Source organism: Peromyscus californicus, unplaced genomic scaffold, assembly GCF_007827085.1.
Source record: "Peromyscus californicus insignis strain IS unplaced genomic scaffold, ASM782708v3 Scaffold_12__1_contigs__length_115047231, whole genome shotgun sequence".
NCBI classification, from domain to species: Eukaryota; Metazoa; Chordata; class Mammalia; order Rodentia; family Cricetidae; genus Peromyscus; species Peromyscus californicus.
In genome coordinates, this window is record NW_026294413.1 from 86280392 (window position 1) to 86302965 (window position 22574).

The 22574-nt window shown below is 42.5% G+C and overlaps 1 protein-coding gene across 5 annotated transcripts in view; it reads right to left on the reverse strand.

The window, feature by feature from the left end:
• Window positions 1-2950: 2950 nt before the first annotated feature.
• Window positions 2951-22574, reverse strand: part of Nek4 (NIMA related kinase 4) — a 43708-nt gene continuing 24084 nt past the window's right edge. For 2 of the 5 annotated variants that reach the window (XM_052733716.1, XM_052733717.1), the window contains exons 8-15: window positions 19423-19572; window positions 18095-18244; window positions 17583-17649; window positions 15815-15921; window positions 13119-13207; window positions 11753-11955; window positions 9220-9353; window positions 2951-4578 (exon numbers count right to left, since the gene is read on the reverse strand). In XM_052733716.1, the coding sequence (XP_052589676.1) occupies window positions 4486-4578; window positions 9220-9353; window positions 11753-11955; window positions 13119-13207; window positions 15815-15921; window positions 17583-17649; window positions 18095-18244; window positions 19423-19572 (993 nt within the window). In that variant the 3' untranslated portion in view covers window positions 2951-4485. Of the gene's footprint in view, window positions 7799-9219; window positions 9354-11752; window positions 11956-13118; window positions 13208-15814; window positions 15922-17582; window positions 17650-18094; window positions 18245-19422; window positions 19573-22574 lie in introns of all 5 variants that reach the window. The other 3 variants (XM_052733718.1, XM_052733719.1, XM_052733720.1) reach the window with 3 other exon arrangements.

Consider the following 22574-nt stretch of genomic DNA (forward strand, 5'->3'; position numbering starts at 1 on the left):
TGAAGAGCCATTTCACAAGATACCCCCCCACACACACACACACACACACACACAGTTCTTTTTAAATTTTTACTTTTTAAATAATCCTGATTGTTGGAGAAGAGGAGGTTTCAGGTTTAGAGACCCCCAGGAAGCCATCAGACTCCACAGCCAGGTGGCTATGGGCAGGACTGAGAGCCTAGCCCTACCCAGACGTATCTGGGTGCCCCCATCCCATTATGCTGGAGCCAGACCCATGGTGGGCAACCTAGCCAACAGGCCAGGGAGGAAGCAAGCCTAAGGTGAGGAGAAAGAAGAAAACCAAGGCCCTGGGAAAGGGGGAGGGTAGGCAGTAAGTTCTTAACAGCAAACACCTCTGAGAAACTTACCAATGTGAATCTGTATTAAAATAGCACTTTGGCACCTCTGAAACGAGCATTTAAGCAGAAAACGTGTGTGCCTGAGGGAGACCAAAGTGGTAATTATAAAGCTGGACATTCCTTTTAATATTTCCAAAGGACTGAAAAGAAGAATGTGCTTAAAGGTCTCATATTGGGAGTGGATGTGAAAGGATTATTAAAAGCAGTGTTATAGTTCTCAGGACTTCCCATATTATGAGTTTAACATCAGCAAAGACCCTAATTCAACAAACCCAGAAAAGATTCTTTTAAAGAAAAATTAAGACAGATGAGGCATATTAAGTATAATAAATGTGATTGAAAACTTAGAAACTGGGTTAGAGAGATGGCTCAGAGGTTAAGAGCACTGGCTGCTTTTCCAGAGGTCCTGAGTTCAATTTCTGTCAACCACATGGTGGCTCACAACCATCTGTAATGAGATCTGGTGCCCTCTTCTGGCCTGCAGGCAGAACACTGTATACATAATAAAGAAATCTTAAAAAAAAAAAATAAAAAAGGAAAGAAAGAAAATTTAGAAACTTTGCCGGGCAAGGGTGGCGCACACTTTTAGTTCCAGCACTCAGGAGGCAGAGGCAGGTGGATCTCTGAGTTCCAGGACAGGCACCAAAACAATACAGAGAAACCCTGTCTCAAAAAAAAAAAAAAAAAAAAAAAAAGTTAGAAACTTCCAGATAGAGTTAAAAATCAAGGGAACTGGAGAGATTCTCAGTGGTTAAGAGCACTGGCTGCTCTTCCCGAGGACCCAGGTTCAATTCCCAGCACCCACATGGCAGCTCACAATTGTAACTCCAATACCAGGGGATCCAACACCCTCAGACATACATGCAGGCACAGGCAAAACACCAATGTACATAGGGGGAAAAATCTAGTTACTTCACGGTATTGAAATAAAAAGGATGAAAACAAGAACAAAGATATACTAGGCAAAGGGAGAAAGGAGGATAAATGGTGAAAAAACATAAGAATTATTAGGGACTGGAGACATGGCTTCACAGTTAAGACCACCCAGGTTCAATCCCTAGCACCCACATGGGGCTCACAACCATCTTAATATTCTAGTTCCAAGAAATCCGGCTTCCTCTTTTGACCTCTGTGGACATAGGGCATGCACATGGTGCACAGACATTGATGCAGGGAAAATAAGAATACACATAAAATACATGAATCTTAAAAAATACTTTGCAGCCAGACAGTGGTAGCACAAGCTTTTAATCCCAGCACTCGGGAGGCAGAGCCAGATGGATCTCTGTGAGTTCAAGGCCAGCCTGGTCTACAGAGTGAGATCCAGGAAGGCACCAAAACTACACAGAGAGAAACCCTGTCTCAAAAAAAAAAAAAAATTAGAGAAAGTATTAGAATTAATGTTTTAGAAACCAGTGTCAACGGATTATCACATCAAAGTGATACATAGAAAAACAGTAAGAATAGTTTTTATTATATTAGAGAAAAAAAAAGAAAAATAGAAAATGCAATATTGCTATATAAGATCTTGTTTACTCTTAACTGTGTACGTGTGTCCGTATGGAGGTGTGTGCATAGGAGTGCAGGTGCCTATAGAGGCCAAAGGCATCAGGTCCCAGTTGTGAGCCACCTGATGTCAGGGTGCCGAAAATCAAATGTGGGTGCTTTGCAAGGGTAGTATATTCTCAGCTGCTGAGACACCTCTCTGTGGACTCTGAACTTCTTAATTACATGTACATTTGTGTATTATGTGTAGGCAGGTGCACCACAGCATGAATGTGGAGGTCAGAGGACAGCTTGCCAAGGTCAGTTCTCAACCATGTGGGTCCAAGGGGTCAAACTCAGGCCTTCAGACTTCTACTTACTTAGCCATTTCTCTGGCTCAAGGATACATTTTAAAATGAAGATGGAAACTTAGTGAATGTTTAAATAACAATATGGAGAAAAAATTTTAAAAACAATGTGGAAATATGAAAACATGGCACTATTTTTTTTTTTTGAGACAGGGCCTGGAGCTCACTACACAACCAGGCTGGCCTAGAACTCAAAGAGCTCCAGCATCTACTTCCTAAGCACTGGGATTAAAGGTGTGCACCACCATACCTGGCTTAGTGGTTTGGTTTTGTTAAATGGGAGAATTTTTTTTTTAAAAGCTAGGAAGATAATTGTAATACATTTATGCCAGTAAGTTAGAAATACGACTGTCCAGAAAGACGTAGGATTCTAGAACTTTTAAGAAATGACCAGCTCGCCGGGCGGTGGTGGCTCACGCCTTTAATCCCAGCACTCAGGAGGCAGAGCCAGGCAGATCTCTGAGTTCAAGACCAGCCTGGGCTACAGAGTGAGTTCCAGGAAAGGCGCAAAGCTACATAGAGAAACCCTGTCTCAAAAAACCAAAAGGAAAGAAGGAAGGAAGGAAGGAAAGAAGGAAGGAAGGAAGGAAGGAAGGAAAGAAAAGAAAGAAAGAAATGGCCAGCCCAGGAAAGCTGGCTGGGTGCCGAAGATTTACACCCAGCTGACAGTGGGTCTTCAAGCTGTTCTCATAAACCCATCAGAGCAAAACGAAGAGGACTCAGGGACTAGGCTATAACTTGAATTTTAAGACTGTAAGGTCAACAGGTTTTACTTTATTCAATACTTTTAACTCTTGGCACGATAAAAACAAGGGACTAAAAGAGACCATTTCATTAAAATATCGGTGTGTAATTCTCAGAGAAAATGATTTCCCTACACACAACACTTGGAGCTGACCCAGTGGTGCATGCCTTTAATCCCGGCACTAAGTAGTCGGCAGATCTCTTGTGCGTTGGAGTCCAGTCTGTTCTACACAGTGAGTTCCAGGACAGCCAGAGCTACATAGTGAGACCCTGTCTGAGAAAACAAACAACATTTGGAGTAATTTCCAGTCCTTTAAATATAACGGTGAGAGGGCTGGAGAGATGGCTCAGTGGTTCAGAGCACTTGCTGCTCTTACAGAAAACCTGGGTTCAGTTCCCAGCACCCACAGCAGGTGGCTCACAACCACCAGCAAAGCCGAGTCCAGGGGATCCAACACCCTCTTCTGGCCTCCTCAGGCACCTGCACATACATGTCACATATGTACGTACATGTACACACACACACACACTCAGAAAATTAATCTTAAAAATGAAAATTTAATAAAGACTTGTATTTTATTTATAAAAATCTTTCTAGATGGACATTACTTACTAAGTAACACATGTGATATACAATTATGACTTTTTTTTTTTTTTTTTTGAGATGAGGGTCTCTAGTATGAGCTGGCCGTGAACTTACTTTGTCATCCAGGCTAGCACTGAACTCATGACCCACCTGCCTGTGTTTCTCAGGTGCTAGGATTCAAGTGTGCACCACTGCACCCAGCTGTCCAGTTACACATTTAAAATATAGAAACTCAACTGACACTTTATTGTACATAAAGACAGACATTGCATATAACCAATTGAACTAAGGACCTGGACTTTCCTTAGACATTGCTTAGTTGAAAGAAGAATTCACATTTAAGAGATGTTTTTGCTGATGGAAAAAAGAAATGAGTTACAAGCTACATTTTAGACTGAACAAGAGTTCTAAGAGTCTGAAGACTGAACCCCACTAAGGTTCAGATTAAAGGGGAAAAAAAAGTTGTTCAAATGCAGCATAGAGTTTCATGGTCTTTAACTCTACTCCCAGAACAGTGAGGGACATTAGGGAGTAAACATCACTACTCTCTCAGGTTATAAACAATAGCAAGTAGAGGAGATGTCAGGTTTTCTTCTTGCTTTTATCACTGCAGTACAATATAATCCAACATTTTCTGGCCCCATTTCAAGCTAGTTAATATCTTTAAAAAATAAACTAGATATAAAGTTGGTTTAAGGCTCAGTAAACAGTAACAAATAGAACATTTTTCCTCATAAAAATAAAATGATATTCCAAGGTTTTTCTTTTGTGAACGTGTTTCACATTAGGCTACCCTGTCTAATGTTATATAATAAGAAGACCCCAAAGAGAGCCCGGAGGATGACTAGTGGCCTCTGAGTAACTGAAACAGATTTGTTGTTGTTGTTTAGATGAAAAACCTTTGAAAACAGTCTTTAGTTCTGGCAGCACGTTCGAACAAATCTCAAAAATTCACATTTTCTTCAAAAAACTTCAACTGGCGAGCTTTCACACTGTATGCTGTGTACTTGTCCCCCATGTGCTCCCGTAATCGTGCCTATTTGAGAAACAGATAAGAAAATCAGGACAGAACAGGAAAGGAATTCCTGTGATCTTTAAAACAAAGGTTTTCCTGAGAATCACACTGTAATGAACAGGTCCGTTTCAGTAGGAGGTACCTTAGAGGTCACCATGTCAGATAAGCAGGAGGCTGAGCCCCAAGCTGGTGGATGATATCTGCTTGTCACAGAGTCAGCCATCAGAAAGAGGGCAGCCTCAAGCCCCAGATTATTCATTAGGTACGCTAAACCAACAAGGTGGAGAATTTGAGAGGGAGGCCAGAAAGGGATGGCAATGTCTTCATTTGGGAACTTTAAAAACCACTGTTTCGCCGGGCGGTGGTGGCGCATGCCTTTAATCCCAGCACTCGGGAGGCAGAGCCAGGTGGATCTCTGTGAGTTCGAGGCCAGCCTGGGCTACCAAGTGAGTCCCAGGAAAGGCGCAAAGCTACACAGAGAAACCCTGTCTCGAAAAACCAAAAAAACAAAAACAAAAAAAAAAAACAAAAAAACACTGTTTCGTGCCAAATCAGCACGCCAGCTGCTTCTGCCTTTCCTCTATGCTTTGTCCTTTTCTGCTGAATTGTACATTAAAAACTGCTTCACTTTATTACTCTCCTGAATTTGTTGTCTGACTTCTAACAATACCAAGGAGAAAGCCATATAGGGGGATATTACCAGTTCTGTTTACATACAATTACTGTGTGCGTATGATCTGTGTACAACTGTGTAAGTTCAGACATGCTGTGGTGCACATGTGGCGGCCAGAGCGCAGTTCTGTGGACGTGGCCCTCCGCTTCCACTTTTACATGGAAGAGCCTGTCCCCGCCGAGCCATGTTGCTGACTTCTGCATAAAATTTGGAAACTTCTCCGGTCTCAAAAACTAAAAAAAAAATTTTTTTTTGAAACTTCAAATCCAGACCTGAATCCCATCTACTCAAGTTCAAGGCCTGCTGCCTGAGTGAGTTTGAAGCCAAGCCAAGTAACTTAGTGAGACCCAATCTCAAAATAGAAAGGGTGAGGCTTACAAGACCTGACTAATAACCCAAAGATCTGCTGAAATGGATGCTGAAATTTAGAATAACACCTAGTATGTTGAATGGATGTGATACCTATTCTGATAGAATTCACTGAAGACTCAGCATCACTTTGATGATATTCTGGTAAAAATACACAACCTGGAGGTGGAGGCAGGAGGATTGAGCATTCAAGGCCAGCCTACATAGTGAATTTGAGACCAGCCTAGGCTACATGGGACCCTGCCATTAAAAAAAAAAAAAGAATAACCTAGCTAAGAATGTAGCCCATGTCTGTCACACCAGCATCAGGAGGCAGGGGCAGGGGGACTACCAATCTGAGGCCAGTTTATGTTACAAAACAAAGGCCCTCATTAAAAAACACAATGTGAAACTATTCATTCGAACCTAGAGAAGCCCAGTAGCTGGACTAGGACTTAGTCTTGCCTAGCATACAGGGAGCACTGGCCTTCGTCTCCAGCACTGCATAAACTGGGTTTGGCAGCATATGCCTATAATTCCAGCACTTGGGGTGGGGAAGCAGGAGCATCGTAAGTTCAAAGTCACCTCAGCTACACAGCAGATCTGAGGTCAGCCTAGGCTACATGAGACCTGTTCAGAACAGAAAAGAAAGGAAACAGAAGAAAATAGAAAAATACAAAACCACGTGTTATTTTATTTTTATTTTTTGGGTTTTTTGAGACTAGGTTTCTCTGTCTTGCTCTGGAGGCCAGGCTGGCCTCAAACTCAGAGATCTGACTCTGCCTCCCGACTGCTGGAATTAAGGGTGTACACCACTGCCCGGCTCCAAGTGCTATGGTATTGAACACATGGTCTATACTCTTGAAAAGGGTCAATGTGGGGGCTGGAGAGTAGGCACAGAGTGCACGATGGAATACATTCAAGCACTGGTGGGATGGCTCAGTGGGTAAAGACACTTGTCACGGAAGCCTGGTGACCTCTGCACTGCATTCGAGCCCCAGAAACCACACGGTGGAAGGAGAGAAACAACTCTCCAACTGTCCTTACTCTCCACGTTTGTCATGGTATGTGCATGTATGTATGTGCATGCATGCATGCATTCGCACATGCACACACGGTAAATTAGTGTAATTTTTAAAAAAGATAGAAGGCTGGAGAGATGACTCAGCAGTTAAGAGCACTTGTTCCTGTAGAGGATCTAGGTTCAGTTTTCAGCACCCACATGGCAGCTCACAACTGTCCATAGCTGGAGCTCCAGGGGATCAAATACTCTCTTCTGACCTTGGTGAGCACTAGGCATGCACATGGTGCAGAGACAGACATGCAAACAGAACATTCACACATATAAAGTGAAATCTAAAAAAACTGTTTTTGGTTTTTTCCAGACAGGGTTTCTCTGTATGTGTTGGTGCCATGTGCCACCACTGCCCATCTACCTCGTTTGTGCTCTTAACAAAGTGTGCCTGGAGATCAGAGGGCAGAGCCAGATTAGAGGTCAGGCAATGGTGGCACACACCTTTAATCCCAGCACTAGGAAGGTAGAGACAGGATGTGATATGGCTGGGCAGAGAAAGGAATATAACGTGGGAGGAGACAGAAGTTCGGCCCTTTCGGCTAAGGACTCAGGCATTCAGTCTAAGGATCCATGGAGACAGAATCTCGCCGCTCTTCCAGCCTGAGGATTCAGTGGTGGTGAGAAGTTTCTCTAGTGGCTTGTTCCTTTGTCTTTCTGATCTTTCAGCATTTACCCCAATATCTGGCTCTGGGTTTTTATTATAAGACCAATTAGGATTCGTGCAACAGCCTCCTTGCTCCCAGGTAAAAGGTTATCTTTCTGGGAGAAGCAGGACATCAACATGTCTATCATTCTACTGCAAGACTGCAGCTAAAACTCAGCAGAGTTCAGCCAAGAAGCAAGAGTTCCTCTTCTGCCCAGCATAGCCTATTGGACCGAGACTCGACTGTGGGTGCAGCCACACTAACGCCAAACTATTGGGCGTCAACCACCTTCGTCCCAGACCACACAGCACAGCATCCCAAGAAAACCAGAAACTACTACCTGAGTCCTCTTCTCCTCCTCCAGCCAAATGCCCCCTGACCACCGCCACCACCGCTGCCCACTCTCCCGTCTCTTCCTCAGACAGATCTTTATATTGCCCAGCCCGTCGGAAACACTTGGAACCAAGTGACCTCCTGTCACAGCCTTCTGAGTACCTGGGACTGCAAGCAAGTGCTACTAAAAATTCACAAAGTTTTACTTTTTAAAAATAATTTATTCTTATTTTATGTATATTGGTGTGTTGCCTGCATGTATGTCTGTGTGAGGGTGTCAGATCTTGGAGTTACAGACAGTAGTTAGCTGCCTTGTGAGTGCTGGGAATTGAACTCAGGACTTCTGGAAGAGCAGTCAGTGCTCTTAACCGTTGAGCCATCTCTCCAGCCCCCTCACAAAGTTTTAAACAGATTAATAAGCAAGAGAGAAAATTCAGAATATGAAAATTAGAAATTAAAATGGAGATATTTCTTTCAACTCTACAAAATAAAAAATATTGTAACAACTATAAATGATTGTATGGCAACCAACTTCATAACCTAGTTGAAACTGAGAAATTCCTAGAAATAAACAACCTACCAAGACTGACTCACAAAGAAACAGAAAATCTGTATAGGCTCATAGTGTAAGAACTGAATCAAATATCACCATACATTAGGAGAACCATTTGCAAATCTTACATCTGATGAAAGACTTGTATCCAGAATATATAAAAACTCGACAATTTAAAGGTTAATAGCCCAAGTTTAAGATAAACATTTCTCCAAGGAAAATATGCAAATTGTTAAAGTAGATGAAAATACACACAACATCACTAGTCATCAGGGAAATGCAAAGCAAACTTACAATGGACCCCATTTTACACCCACTGGAGTATTTATCCCCTCTGGAATGGCTATCATCAAACAGACAGTAACAAGGACTGTCAAGGGTGTGGAGAAATTGGAACTTCTTATCTTATACTGCTAGTGAGAATACAAAATGGTATAGTCACTTTAGGGAACATTCTGGAAATTGCCCCAACATTTCAATATAGCTATTGTATGATCAAGCAACTTCACTCCTAGAGAATGTACAAATCCAAGAAAAGTGAAGCCTCACAAAAACTTGCCCATGAGTGTTCAGAAGTTAAAAAAAATGGAAACCACACAAATATCCATCCGCTGATGAGTAAACAAAATTCATAGCATAATATATTTGGCCATGAAAAAGACTGATGTATTAGTACATGTTATAACATGGATGACTCTTCAAAATATTACATGGAGAGAAGCAAAACACAAAGGTTACTTGTATGAAATTCCATTTATACACATTGTCCAGAATAGGAAATATATGTAAATATATGCAGAGAGAACTATTTGTGACTGCTGGGGGGGTCACAATGAAACAATGGGGCACACTGCTAGTGTTCTAAGGTTTCTGTGGGGAGCAGGGGAATGTCCAAACGCCGATTGTGGTGAGGACCGAACAGGGACAATCACTGAAATGTACACTTCAGATAAGCAAGTCGCACGGTGCATAAACTCTATTATGTATATTTAAAAGCCTGTAACCCAGCCAGCTTGACACGGCTTAAGACACTTACCTCTCTCTCCAATTCATCTTCCTCCTCCAAAACATCATACACCTGCTCGAGAAGCTGAACCCCCAGGCCCTGGATTACATCAGCTCTCAAGACTTCGACTATTCTCCTGATCTTCTCAGAACCTGATATGATAGCTAACAATGCAGCAACAAGAAACAGGGAAAATAACACCACTACAGTGAGAACAATACAGTCTTTACAAATCCTGCTGCAACTATTTTCGCTTCAACAAGAATCCGGCCTAATGATTTCATTGATATATCTTTCTCTGAGCTGGGCATGGTGGTGCACACCTTTCAGCCCAGGCAGAGGCTGGTGGATCTCTCTGAGTTCAAGGCCAGCTTGATCTACATAATAAGTTCCAGGACAGCTGGGGCTGTGTAGCGAGACCATGTTTCCAAAACAAAAAACAAAAGAAAAAACCCAAAGTATCAAAAAAATAAATAAATATACCTTTTTCTGCTTTATTTTTTTTTAAAGATTTATTTATTTTAAGAATGAGTACTCTACCCGCATGTACAATTTTATACCAGAAGAGGGCATCAGATCCCACTAGTGATGATTGTGAGCTGCCATGTGGTAGCTGGCCAGGCGGTGGTGGCGAACGCCTTTAATCCCAGCACTTGGGAGGCAGAGCCAGGCGAATCTCTGTGAGTTCGAGGCCAGCCTGGTCTACAAAGCGAGTTCCAGGAAGGGCACAAAGCTACACAGAGAAACCCTGTCTCGAAAAACCAAAAAAAAAAAAAAAGGAAATTTGAATTCAGGACTCTGGAAGAGCAGCCAGTGCTCTTAACCACTGAGCAATCTCTCCAGTCCTTTCTGTTTATTTTTGAAATCTGTTAGGTGACATACAATACTATGTTTCATTATGACATTTGTATGTATTATTGCACTTTGATCAGAATCACCTCCTATGACCTCCCAAACCTCCCCACCAGGCACTAGCCCCTTTTCCTCACTTCAAGTAGTCTCATGTTCATTTCCTCACCATGTCTACATTATTATCATGTTACTTATTTCTGTTTGAGTTAGGATCTTAGTCTGTAGCTCAAGCAAGCTGCAAATTCTAAGTAATACTCCTGCCTCAGCGGCTAAGTACAGTGATTATAGGCATGAGTAACTCTGTCTAACTTATTTATATACTTCAGTTTCTTAAAAAAAATTATTTATATTTATTTTATGTGTATGGGTGTTTGCCTGCATGTATGTCTCTGCACCACATCTGCAGTACCCACAGAGACCGGAAGAGAGTCTCAGATCCCCTGGAACTGGAGTTACAGACAGTTATGAAAATTGAACTCAGGTCCTCTGGAAGATCAGCCAGTACTCTAAACTGCTGGACCATTTCTCCAGTCCCTATACTTTAGTTTTCCGGGTGCTGGGGATAAATGGAACCCAGGGCCTTGCCTGTTAGCTAAGCACCCACCACTAAGTTTCACCTCTAGTTTTTAAATGCTTATAAATTAGTCATTGGCCAGGCAGCAGTGGCACATGCCTTTAGTCCCAGCACTCAGGAGGCAGAGCCAGGTGGATCTCTGTGAGTTAGAGGCCAGCCTGGGCTACAGAGCGAGATTCAGGACAGGCTCCAAAGCTACACGGAGAAACCCTGTCTTGAAAAACAAAAACAAAAACAAAATAGCAACAACAACAACAAAAATTAGTCATTAAGCTTCATGTTATCATCTCCAAAATCTAAGAAAACTAACTTGAAGAATTAACAATTGTCTAACTTGAAGAAAATTCACATTAAAAATTTCAAGGGGCTGGAGAGATGGCTCAGAGGTTAAGAGCACTGACTGCTCTTCCAGAGGTCCTGAGTTCAATTCTCAGCAACCACATGGTAGCTCTCAACCATCTGTAATGAGATCTGGTGCCCTCTTCTGGCCTGCAGAATACATGCTGTATATATAATAAATAAATAAATAAATCTTTTTTAAAAAATTTCAAATATTTTATGCAATGTTATAAGGCTTATTGAATTATTTACATTTATTTTTAAAAATCGATTTTCAAGAGGCTGGAGAAATAGCTCATTGGTTAAGAGTGCCTGTTGCTCTCCTGGAGGACCTGAATTCAATCCCAGCACCCACATCATGTGACCCACTACCATCTGTAACTCCAGCTCTGAAAATAGGAGGGCCTCTTCTGGGAATCCAAAGCTTCTAATCTCCACGGGCACTGCACTCACAGGCGCACATCCACAAATTCTAGCACTTGAGAGGCTGAGGCCAGAAGATCAGGGGTTCAAAGCTATCCTCAGCTACAGAGCAAGTTTGAGATCAACCTGAGCTACATGAGCCATTGCCTCCTCATAAAACCAAAATATAAAGAGATATAAATTTTCATGAAACTTTGGAATGTATCTACTGACTATATAAGATACATTTATATATATATATAATATATATATATTTATATATACTTTTATGTAGCTATCCAAACGGAAAGTTAAAAACAAAAACAGCTTACAGTATCAGCCGTGTTCTCCACGAACTGAATTTGCTATTCTGCTGTGAAAGAACAAAGTAGTCACCTGAAGGCAGCTCTTCGCAGTGGAGCCCCGCCTCTTCTGCAACCTTGCCGTGAAGAACCAGCGTGTCTCGATACTTCCGATGAAGTTTGAATTCTGACACCGGATTTAGTACCAGGAGATCTTCACAGCTCTCTTTAGAGTCCAGCTTAAGAGTCTGAGTCATCAGCTGTACCAAGTCACTCATTTCATTTGTATGACTCTTCCTGGGGGGAGGGAGGGACTCCTTAGTGTACACCTGACTTCATGACAAAAGTTGGATGTGAAATGACCCTTAGGGAGTTCTGATGCAAATGCCATGTGCTTGCTGTCTGACAGACTGACCCTTCCACAGCAACTATAATCTTGTGAAGTACAAAAATCAACCACAGGAAGGCAATGAAGACTGGACCAAATCGACAGGTGGCTTTGGAAAGGAGGAGTCCAGTTCTAGCCCAAGGGCAGACCACAGGCATCTCAAAACACAGAAAGAGAGCTTCAGGCTTTCTGACCTACAGAGGCTAGGGTCAGGGGTCAACAGCCACTGCAAACGGAAGGTGAGAGGACTCTGAGACAGGAGGGTCAGAAAGAAATACCCAACTTTGCACACACATTCTGCACAGCCATTTCCAAGTGACTTCATTCTACACAGATATAAAAAGTCAAGAATAGTCACAGAAACACCAGCCTCAGAGAGCTAAAATTCACAGGCTCCACTCCACTCCAAACTGAAAAGAAGCAGGAGAGATCACCCTTGTGAAGGGGAAAAAAATCAAATTTATAGAAACAAGCCCAGAAGTGACCCAAGTAATAGAGCGAGCAGCCAGGGACACTGAAGTGGTTGTTATAGATATACTTCCTATGGCTCCAGAGAGAAAGCATGGACATGCTAAGGGAACAGTGTGGAAGACACACAATGCACCTATGTTGAACTCGTAGAGATGAAAACACGATGTGTTAGATGGGGCTAATGAACTAGACACAGACAGGTGAGTGAGCGCAAATCTTCCATAAAATAGAATCTATGAAAAACAGTACAAAGAAAACTGTGGAAGACTAATCCGAGCATCACAGAGATTGTGTGTATATGCCTGTGTGTATATGCATCACATGCATTCAGTGCTCACGGAGGCAAGAAGAGGGCTTCGGGTCGCCTGGAACTGGAGTGGCAGAGGGTTGTGAGCCGCCATGTGGGTGCTGGGAAGGGAACCCAAGCCTCCGGAAGAGCAGTCAGCCTTCTTCACCACGGAGCCATCACTCCTTTCCTCTCACAGAAGAGGTATTTTAGCTCCGCGTGTACCAGGAATCATGTGTAATGTATGAGTACCGCAGGTAGGAATACTTTTTAGACTCAGTTCAAACACAGTGAGACAGAAAACCAAGAACTTACCCCTCCCTGGAATCCCCATCTGATTTATCAGTTGAGCTTGTAGAAGAACTTAACTCATCCTCAGACAGGCCATGTATCAGTCTCTTTTCCTATTAGTGTTTGGAAAGAACAAAATCAGAATGTAATACTCAAAATGTTTCAAGTGCAGTAACCAGACACAATGTACCTCCATGCAATTAAAAAGGTGAAACTTACAGCAAACTTGAAGCTAATTTATTCAAATGAATGCCAGGCGGGGGCGGTGCACACCTTTAATCCCAGCACTCAGGAGGCAGAGGAAAGTCGATCTATGAGTTCAAGCCAGCCTGGTCTACAGAGTGAGTTTCAGGACAGCTAGGACTGTAATACAAAGAAACCCTGTCTCAAAAAATAAAACAAAGTGAATTTATTCAAATGCTGTCACAGTTCACTCCTGAAGTTCACAACTGAAGACTGAGGAACACCAGGGTGAAGCTTTTTAAGACCACAGTCTCAGTTATGAAGGTATTTCCTTTGCAGAGGAGAGTGGATGGCTGTTCTGGTGATTTGGTTCTCAGGCAGAGGGGCTTACCCCAGAAGGAATACAGGCATTTTAAACAAGATACAATGACACATTAATCCAGGCAATTCCCACTTGCTACTATGTGAGATTATTAAAATTATATACAAGGTTACCTAGTACAATTCACACAAACCTCACAGCTTTAGAAAGTGCAGATGTCAATTAGTGAAGTAACTTAATGATACTGTAAACAATACACCAAGTTGCTGGTGGCTCACATCTAATCCCAGCACACAGGAAATTTAGGCAGAAGAACTGCAGTAAGCCCCAGGCTGGCCTAGGCTTTATAGAGTGAATTTGAGAAGACTCTGTCTCACAAACCTTAAATAACCTGACACAAACAGGAAACTGAAGATTCATCATTAGCAATTGAGTTAAAAATCTGGCCATAAAGCCGGGTGGCAGAGGCGCACACCTTTAATCCCAGCACTCAGGAGGCAGAGCCAGGTGGGTCTCTTTGAGGCCAGCCTTGTCTACAGAGTGAGATCCAAGACAGGCACCAAAACTATACAGAGAAACCCTGTCTCAAAAAAAAAAAAAAATCAGGCCATAAAGATGGATATTTAGTGATACAGAAAAATAGACCAAGTGTTGCCTAATGGACGATCTTAGCCTGGCCTGCTGGTACAGGACTGTAATCTCAGCTACTTCAGAGGCTGAGGCAGAAGGATTGCAAGCTCAAGTTTAGCCTGGGCTACACAGTGACTATAAGATCAACTAGTGAGTTTGTAAAACCCTGTCTCAAAATAAAAGTAGAAAAATGGTCTAGGGAATATACCTCAGTGGTAGTATACTTGCCTAACAAGTGTGAGACCCTAGGCTCAATCCCCAATATCAAAAAACAAAAACAAACAAACAAAAAGAGAGAAAACAAAACAATTCCCTAAGAAAGGCTTCTGACTAAACTTCCAACTGTTAACAAGAATGCCTGGAAAATACATAGCCTTGGGACTGGAGAGGTCACCTAGCCATTAAGAGCACTGGGTGCCATTCCCAGCACCCACATGGTGGCTCACTACCATCTGTAACTCCAGTTCCAGGAGATCTTCTGGCCTCCAGGGCACCAGGCACACATGTAGTGAACAAACACACATACAGGGAAAACACTCATACACATTTTAAAAATGTATACCTTCAATGAGTTGAGCATAACCTTTTAAATTATTATTTGAGTTCTTTTGTTTTTTGTTTGTTTATTGGGGGGGTTGTTTTTGTTTTCTGGTTTTTCAAGTCAGAGTTTTTCTGTAACCTTGGCTATCCTGGAACTCACTCTAGACCAGGCTGGCCTCAAACTCATAGAGATCCACTTGCCTTTGCCTCCCAAGTGCTGGGAATTAAAGGTGTGTGCCACCACCGCCTGGCCTGAGTTCCTTTCTTGATCAAACGTGAAAAAGAGGGCTAGGCATAGTGGTACACACTTTCTTTAATCCCAGAACTTGGGACACTGGTGGTTGGAATAAGAACGGCCCCCATAAGCTCACAGATTTGAATGCTTGGTCACACTGAGTGGCTTTATTAGGAGGTGTGGCCTTGTTGGAGTAGGTGTGGACTTGTTGAAGCAAGTGTGTCACTGGGTGTGGGCTTTGGGGTTTCTTATGCTCTAGCCAGGCCCAGTGTCTTGTTCTCTTCCTGCTGCCTGCGGCTCCAGATGTAGAACTCTCAGTTACTCTCCAGCACCACGTCTGCCTGTGGACCACCATGCTCCCCACCATGACAGCAATGGGCTAAAACTCTGAACTGTAAACCAGCCCCGATTAAATGCTTTCCTTTATAAGAGCTGCCATGGTCATGGTGTCTCTTCAGAGCAATAGAACATTAAGACAGATACAGAGACAGGAGAATCACGAGTTCAAGGTCATCCTGGGCTACACAGCAAGATTTAATCTTAAAATGAACTGAGTATGGTAGTGTATGCCTGTATTCTTAACACCTACAACATGGAGGCAGGAGGATTTGGCAGGAGGATTTGGAGGTCACCCTCAGCTACACAGAAAGTTCCAAGTTGGCCTCCGTTACTGAGACTCTGTCTCCCAAAAGAAATAGCATGGTGAGCAATGCCCCTAAAACATGATGCTGACATCTGTTAGGTTAACTGTATTAGGTTTCCCAGGAAAAGACACATTATCTCCATGTCCCTCAGGAGTGTGTGATGTACCTGAGCGATGCTGCAGTCTGAAGAGAATCGTCGGGAAGAAACAGGTTGGTCTTCTTCCTGTGGCTTCACTGGCTCCGCTGCACCTGGAGTTCTCCGAACTGAAGGACCTGAAAATATGAACACCCCAGCAGCTGTCTGTGGTGTGCTGGACTCAGCTAAGGAGGACTTCGTACTGAGTACAGAAGACACTACAGGAAGAGTCAGCCAGAGTAACCCAAAGAGCATGTGCATCATCATTCTGCTGTCTGCCACTTTAGCCCAAATTTAGTCCTGGGTTTACCAGCTTTGAAGCTTGGGCAAGTTTTTAGCCTTCTAGAACCACAGGGTAACACTACCTACCTTTGGGGATGACTATAAATACGAAACAAGAAACCGCCCTTAACACATTTACCGTAACGCTGGAGACACAGCCACCTTTAATACAGGACAACTGGTAACACACAACTTTTAGATGATGGTAGTAAGAATGACCCGCAGAGGGGCTGGAGAGATGGCTCAGCAGTTACGAGCACTTGATGCTCTTGCAGGAGACTGGAGATCTGTTGCCAGCAACCACATGGTGGCTCCCAGCCATCCATAACTCCACTTTCAGGTAAGCCAACGACTTCTGACCTCTGTAGGCACTAGGCATGCAAGTGGCTTACATATGTACATGCAAGTAAAACACATAAAATATACATAAAATAAATCTAAAAACAATTTTAAAAATAGAATCATCCATAGAGCCAGGTACCACACACCTTTAATTCCAACACTCAACAGGCAGTGGCAGATGGATCTCTGAGTTCAAGACTAGCCTAGTCTACAAAATAAGTTCCAGGCCAGCCAAGGCTTACATAATGAGATCATATCTCAAAAAACAAGCAAATAGAGCTGGGCGGTGGTGGCACATGCCTTTAATCCCAGCACTCGGGAGGCAGAAACGGCAGATCTCTGTGAGTTCGAGGCCAGCCTGGTCTACAGAGTGAGATCCAGGACAGGCACCAAAACTATACAGAGAAACCCTGTCTTGAAAAACAAAACAAGCCGGGCGGTGGTGGCGCACGCCTTTAATCCCAGCACTCGGGAGGCAGAGCCAGGCGGATCTCTGTGAGTTCGAGGCCAGCCTGGACTACCAAGTGAGTTCCAGGAAAGGCACAAAGCTACACAGAGAAACCCTGTCTCGAAAAAACAAAAAAAAAAAAAAAAAAAAGAAAAACAAAACAAAACAAAACCACAAACAAATAAACAAACCCAAACCCCTCCATTCCTTAGCCCAGTGTAGCTCCCTGACCAACAGAGTCTGGATGGGAAAACATGGTAAATATTCACCTGATGTCTAGCCTGAGATTCAAAGTTCAAACACTCTGAGTTCTCTCTCTCTCTTTTAAATTTATTTACTTGTTTGTTTAAGAATTTTAGATTTAAAAATTTTATTTTGTGTGTATGAATGTTCTGGTGTACATGGAGGTCAGAAGGTGTTGGATCCCCTGGAACTGAAGTTAAAGATGGTTGTGAGTTACCACATAGGTGCTGCGATCTGAACCTGGGTCCTCTGCAAGAGCATCTCTCCACTCCCTGTCTCTCACTTTACTCCTCTTTCTCTGATACGCAGTTAAGAGTCCATACTCCACAGTTTTTTATAAGGCTTATCTAAGAAATTTCAAGAACTCTTCCACATCCTTTTCCCAGATGGATTATTCTGCTTCCAAGATTGTACACCTAACAACCAGAGCCAATTCTTCTGACCAGCCACCAACAACCAACTAGATAAAGACGCCGGCGTCACCTGAGGGGAGCATCTCTTCCTGAGACTGCTTCAGTCGTCTCCTCTCTCTGGCCGATAACAGTCGATCCTGAAAGACAGTCATGGAGTTATTTCTGTTTCTACTCACTTTCCCTGTAGCAATGCATGACATAGCATCCAAGAGTGCTAACGGCCTCCCACGGGTCTCTCAAGGAGCGGAAACCACTTTGCATGTGGAGTTTAGTCCACACAAGGGTAACACCTATGAAAGAGTGATCACAGTCCTGGCTTCTGGAAGATGTTCATTTGTGGACGAGCAAGAAAATACTTTCATACTTCTCATATTCAGAATCTACTTAGTCTCCTTACATGATTGCAAGTGGCTCTCTTTGGAAGTGCAGACGACGTGCATTGCAACCAAAGCCAATGCTGTGAAGGCACAAATCTGTCCCTTCTAGAATTGTAAAGTGGGGCTAATACATTTTAACATGAACCTCCACACTATACACTGACTTATAGGAAGTATTTTTAAACCAGCACACATTCATACAAACCTTAGACGATGATGTTGAACTGATCCTTGAACTGTCTACAGACTCAGCCACAGGTCTACCTTGGTTTTCATTATTTTGTTTTGTTGCTACGGTATCCACTTTTCCAACAGCAGGGGGAGAAGGCAAAAGCCGAGCGGGTGACTCTTGGAACTTAAGTAATTTAAAGAGGGGGGGAGATTATCAGTTTCATATACAGTCATCCCTAAAACTTCCCATTGCCAAGTCCCCCATGCATTCATTACTGATTTGTCCTTAAAATTTTTAAAGCACTTAATTTTTTTTTTTTTTTGACAAAGGAAGGTCTCATTCCCCCAGGCTACCCTCAAATTGACTATATGTAGTCAAGAATGAGTATGAATTTCTGATTGTATTTACACATCCTAAATTTTGGGGTCATAGGTTTGTGCCACTATGCCTGGTTTACTTGATGCTAGGGAACCGAACCCAGGGCCACAGGCATGCCAGACAAGCAATCTATCAAATGCGCTTTATCAACATCTTAAAAAGCCAGTCCTGGTTGTGCAGGGCATAATCCCAGCTACCTGAGAGGCTGAGGCAAGAAAATCATAGTTTCAAGACCTACCTGTGCTACAGAGACTCTGCCAAAAGTGAAGGACTACCTAAGAAGCTTAGGGATAGGATATCTGAATGCATATATCCATATATATCCATATATAGCTATATAGAGATACATACGTACATATACATATATATTTTAAGACATAGCTTCTTTTTTAAGCTTTATCTATTTTATGTATATGGTGTTCTATCTGCATGTACACCTGCATGCCAGAAGAGGTTATCAGATTCCATTATAGATGGTTATGAGCCACCACGTGATTGCTGGGAATTGAACTCAGGACCTCTGGAAGAAATGCCAATGCTCTTAACCACTGAGCCATCTATCCAGCCCCAATGGAAGATATTTTAATAAAGGCAGTATCAAGGGCTAGGAATTCAGCTCAGTGGTAGAGTGCCTATATAGTATTCACAAGACCCTGGATTCATTTTCCAGCATTGCAGAGAAAAAAAAATATATGGTCAAGAAAATATATAAAAAGAAAATTCATGTTCAGCAACATAACACAAAGGAACCAAACAGCCTGTTCCTTTAACTTTCAAAATGACCCACTCATTTTTGCTATATTTCCAACTCACTGGTACTTGAAAACGAGTATGAAGCATCTTATCCTTGCCCAGCTTCTCGCTCCATTCTTTCCATTTCTCCTGTACTTTTTGGCAACTGTTAATCATTCTAAACAAAAGTCAAGCTTCCCAGAGCCTGTCTCCCAAGCAGCACAATGACTCACTGCAAAGAGATTGCTCACCTGGCTCTCTGCCTGACCATGGGCAGTCTGTTCTCTTTTTCTCTGCCTTCGCTGTCGAGACACGGAAGGTTCAGACACAGAGTTGTGTGGCTGGAGTCTTGGGTGGATGCTGTCCTGTTTTCCTATTATACATCCACCAGGAACTTGATCCTTAAAAGAAAAAGAAGGAAAGAAACACATACTAAAGAACTGCACATAGTCACAGGACAGTCTTAGAACTTCAGATGCCGCCGGGCGGTCGTGGCGCATGCCTTTAATCCCAGCACTCGGGAGGCAGAGCCAGGCGGATCTCTGTGAGTTCGAGGCCAGTCTGGGCTACCAAGTGAGTTCCAGGAGAGGTGCAAAGCTACACAGAGAAACCCTGTCTCGAAAAACCAAAAAAAAAAAAAAAAAAAAAAAACAGAACTTCAGATGCCAAACTCTCTACACCTACTTTTGCAATTGCAAAATGAAGGACTAGAGAGATAGTTAACCAGTTAAGAGCACCGGCTGCTCTTCCAGAGGACCTGGGTTCAATTCCCAGCACCTACATGGCAGCTCACAACCATCCATAACTCCAGTTCCACGGGATCCAACACCTTCTTCTGGCCTCTATGGGCACTGGCCACACACCTGGTGCACAGACATCCATGAAGGCAAAACACCCACATATCACATAAGTTTAAAAATAACGTCAGCTGTACAATGGAAGTGAGAAGGAAGCCTTCTCTTTTCAAAATGAATGCTTACGTTTACAGGAAATGATGACCTTAATTATGTTCTGGTTTTTACTCTCTTGTCTCAAACAAAAGCAATTATTTTAACAAAATGCTTAGAAATAAACTTAACAAAAGAAATATAAGACTAATGTTTGGGGTGTAGTTCAATGTAGAGTACTGGCCTAGCATGTCTCATGTCCTAGGTTTAGTCACCAGCACTAAGAAAAAAATTAAAGTAAAAGACACCTACAGAATGGGAGACAATATTGTTAAATCTTGTATCTCATGAGATGTGGTACCTAGAAGAACTCTTTCAATTTGATAATAAGAGAAATAAACCAATTAAAAATTGGCAACAAGGGCTAGGAAATGGCTCAGTGGAGAAGAGAATTTTCTGCTCTAGCAGAGAACCAAACTCAGTTTCCAACTACACGGTGGCTCATAGCTGTCTGCAGTGTTAATCCAGAGGATCCAATACCCTCTTCTGGCTTGTATGGGTACCAGGAATGCATATGGTATACATATATACATGCAGGCAAATACACACATAAAATTAAAATAAATATTAAAAAATTTGCCAGTGATTCGGTACAGACTATTTCTCTAAGGAAGTACACAAATGACCAGTATGTGTATAGAAAGATCCTCAGCACATGAGTCACTAGGAAGATGCAAGTCAAAACCACATTAAGGGTCTGAGAAATGGATCAGTGGTAAAGAACATGTACTGCTCTTCCAGAAGACCTGAATTTAATTCCCAGCACCCATATCAGGTGGTGCACAACTACCTGTAACTTCAGCTTCAGGGGATCTGATGTCTCTGGCCCCATAGGACATCTGCCCTCATGTGCACATACCCACACACAGACACAGATAATTTAAAAATAATACAAATAAAATCTAAAAAAACCCAACACCATACATTAAGACTCTATTGCAGAATCCTTTAGGCCAACAGCTATAATCACAAAGCTGGACTGTTGTGGAGTATTTGTTTACACTGTGTGAAGATGTGTCACTGTGATTGGTTTAATAAAGAGCGAAATGGCCAATGGCTAGGCAGGAGAGAATAGGCAGGACTTCTGGGCAGAGAGAGGAACTCAGGATCAATCTTTCAGTGAGACACTGAAAGTCATACATATAGTACAGAGGAGAGATAACTGAGCCACGTGGCAAAACATAGAATAGTTAAAAACAGGTTAATTTAAGTTATAAGAGCTAGTTGGGGAAAAGCCTAAGCTAAGGCCAAGCTTTCGCAATTAATAAGTCTCCATGTTGTTATTTGTGAGCTGGCAGCCTAAAGGAAAGTCTGACTACATTTGGCACCCAAAGCCGGGCACATAAATCCACATAGGGCTTGAGAAAGCTGAAAAAAAATTCTGAACACAGAGTCAGACGCAGCTTCCAGGTGACCTCAGTCTCTCAAGCAGGCCAGGTGCTTGAAGCATAGAGGCGCGGCCCCTTTAATAAGGCAGAGCACTTGAGCAGCCTGTGTGCTACTGGGGCAGGAGACTAGACAGAAGTGCCTGTCCACACCTTGGACACGGAAGCTTCCCAGAGCTGGGATGATTAGGCTAAGAGGGGTAGAGCCAGTCACCAATGCCATGTGCTAAGCTAGCCATGCAACAGAGGGACTAGCTGCTACCTAGCAGTTTAAACTTTGGCTCATTCAGTCCGAGAACACTGAAGGCACTTAGTACAGTCAGGACCAGACCGAAAAATCCTCTGAACATGTACAGAATGATTAAAAATGTGCTTAGATGATAAAGAAAAAAATAGTTTAAAATAATAAAGTGAAGTCTTTAAGAAAGAGTAAAGTAATTAAAAAAATAAGACATGCAAGGATGGGAAATACAAAGGGTGTCTGGATCCTATATAGTGCTTTTTTTACTTTAAATTTTTTGAATGCTGATGAGTGAAGTGCAAACACTGCTGCGAGACACAGGACTGCAGAAAAAAACTGCTAAATTAGACCAACCTATATATTTTAAGAATGTCTTAACTTCAGAATAGAAGTCAGGATATATGTTGCATTGGGGGAGAAGTTACGCCTTTGTTTCCACAGGAAACAAAAACTGTGGATTTCCTCAAAATTAATAAAGACCAGATTTGATTGGGAGACTTCCTGAAAATCTTGGCTACAAACATGAGGGAAGAAAACCAAGAAAAACTACAGGACAGGTGACGTATATGCTGATCCCTCGACATGCGATCATGTCTGATACTGAATGAGATATGATAAATCTTGTTGGCTACAGAGTCCTCATGACTTATCATTACATGCCATCCTTTCATATGGTATGGATAGAGATTTATTTTACAGTTTGGTTATGCAGTCCAAATGGTCTTATTAAGTTGATAAATGCCTTTTACCTGCTCAAACATAGAACAGAAAGTCATCTTTAGCTGACTTATGCACACTGCACATTCCATACTTATGTTAATGCAGAGATA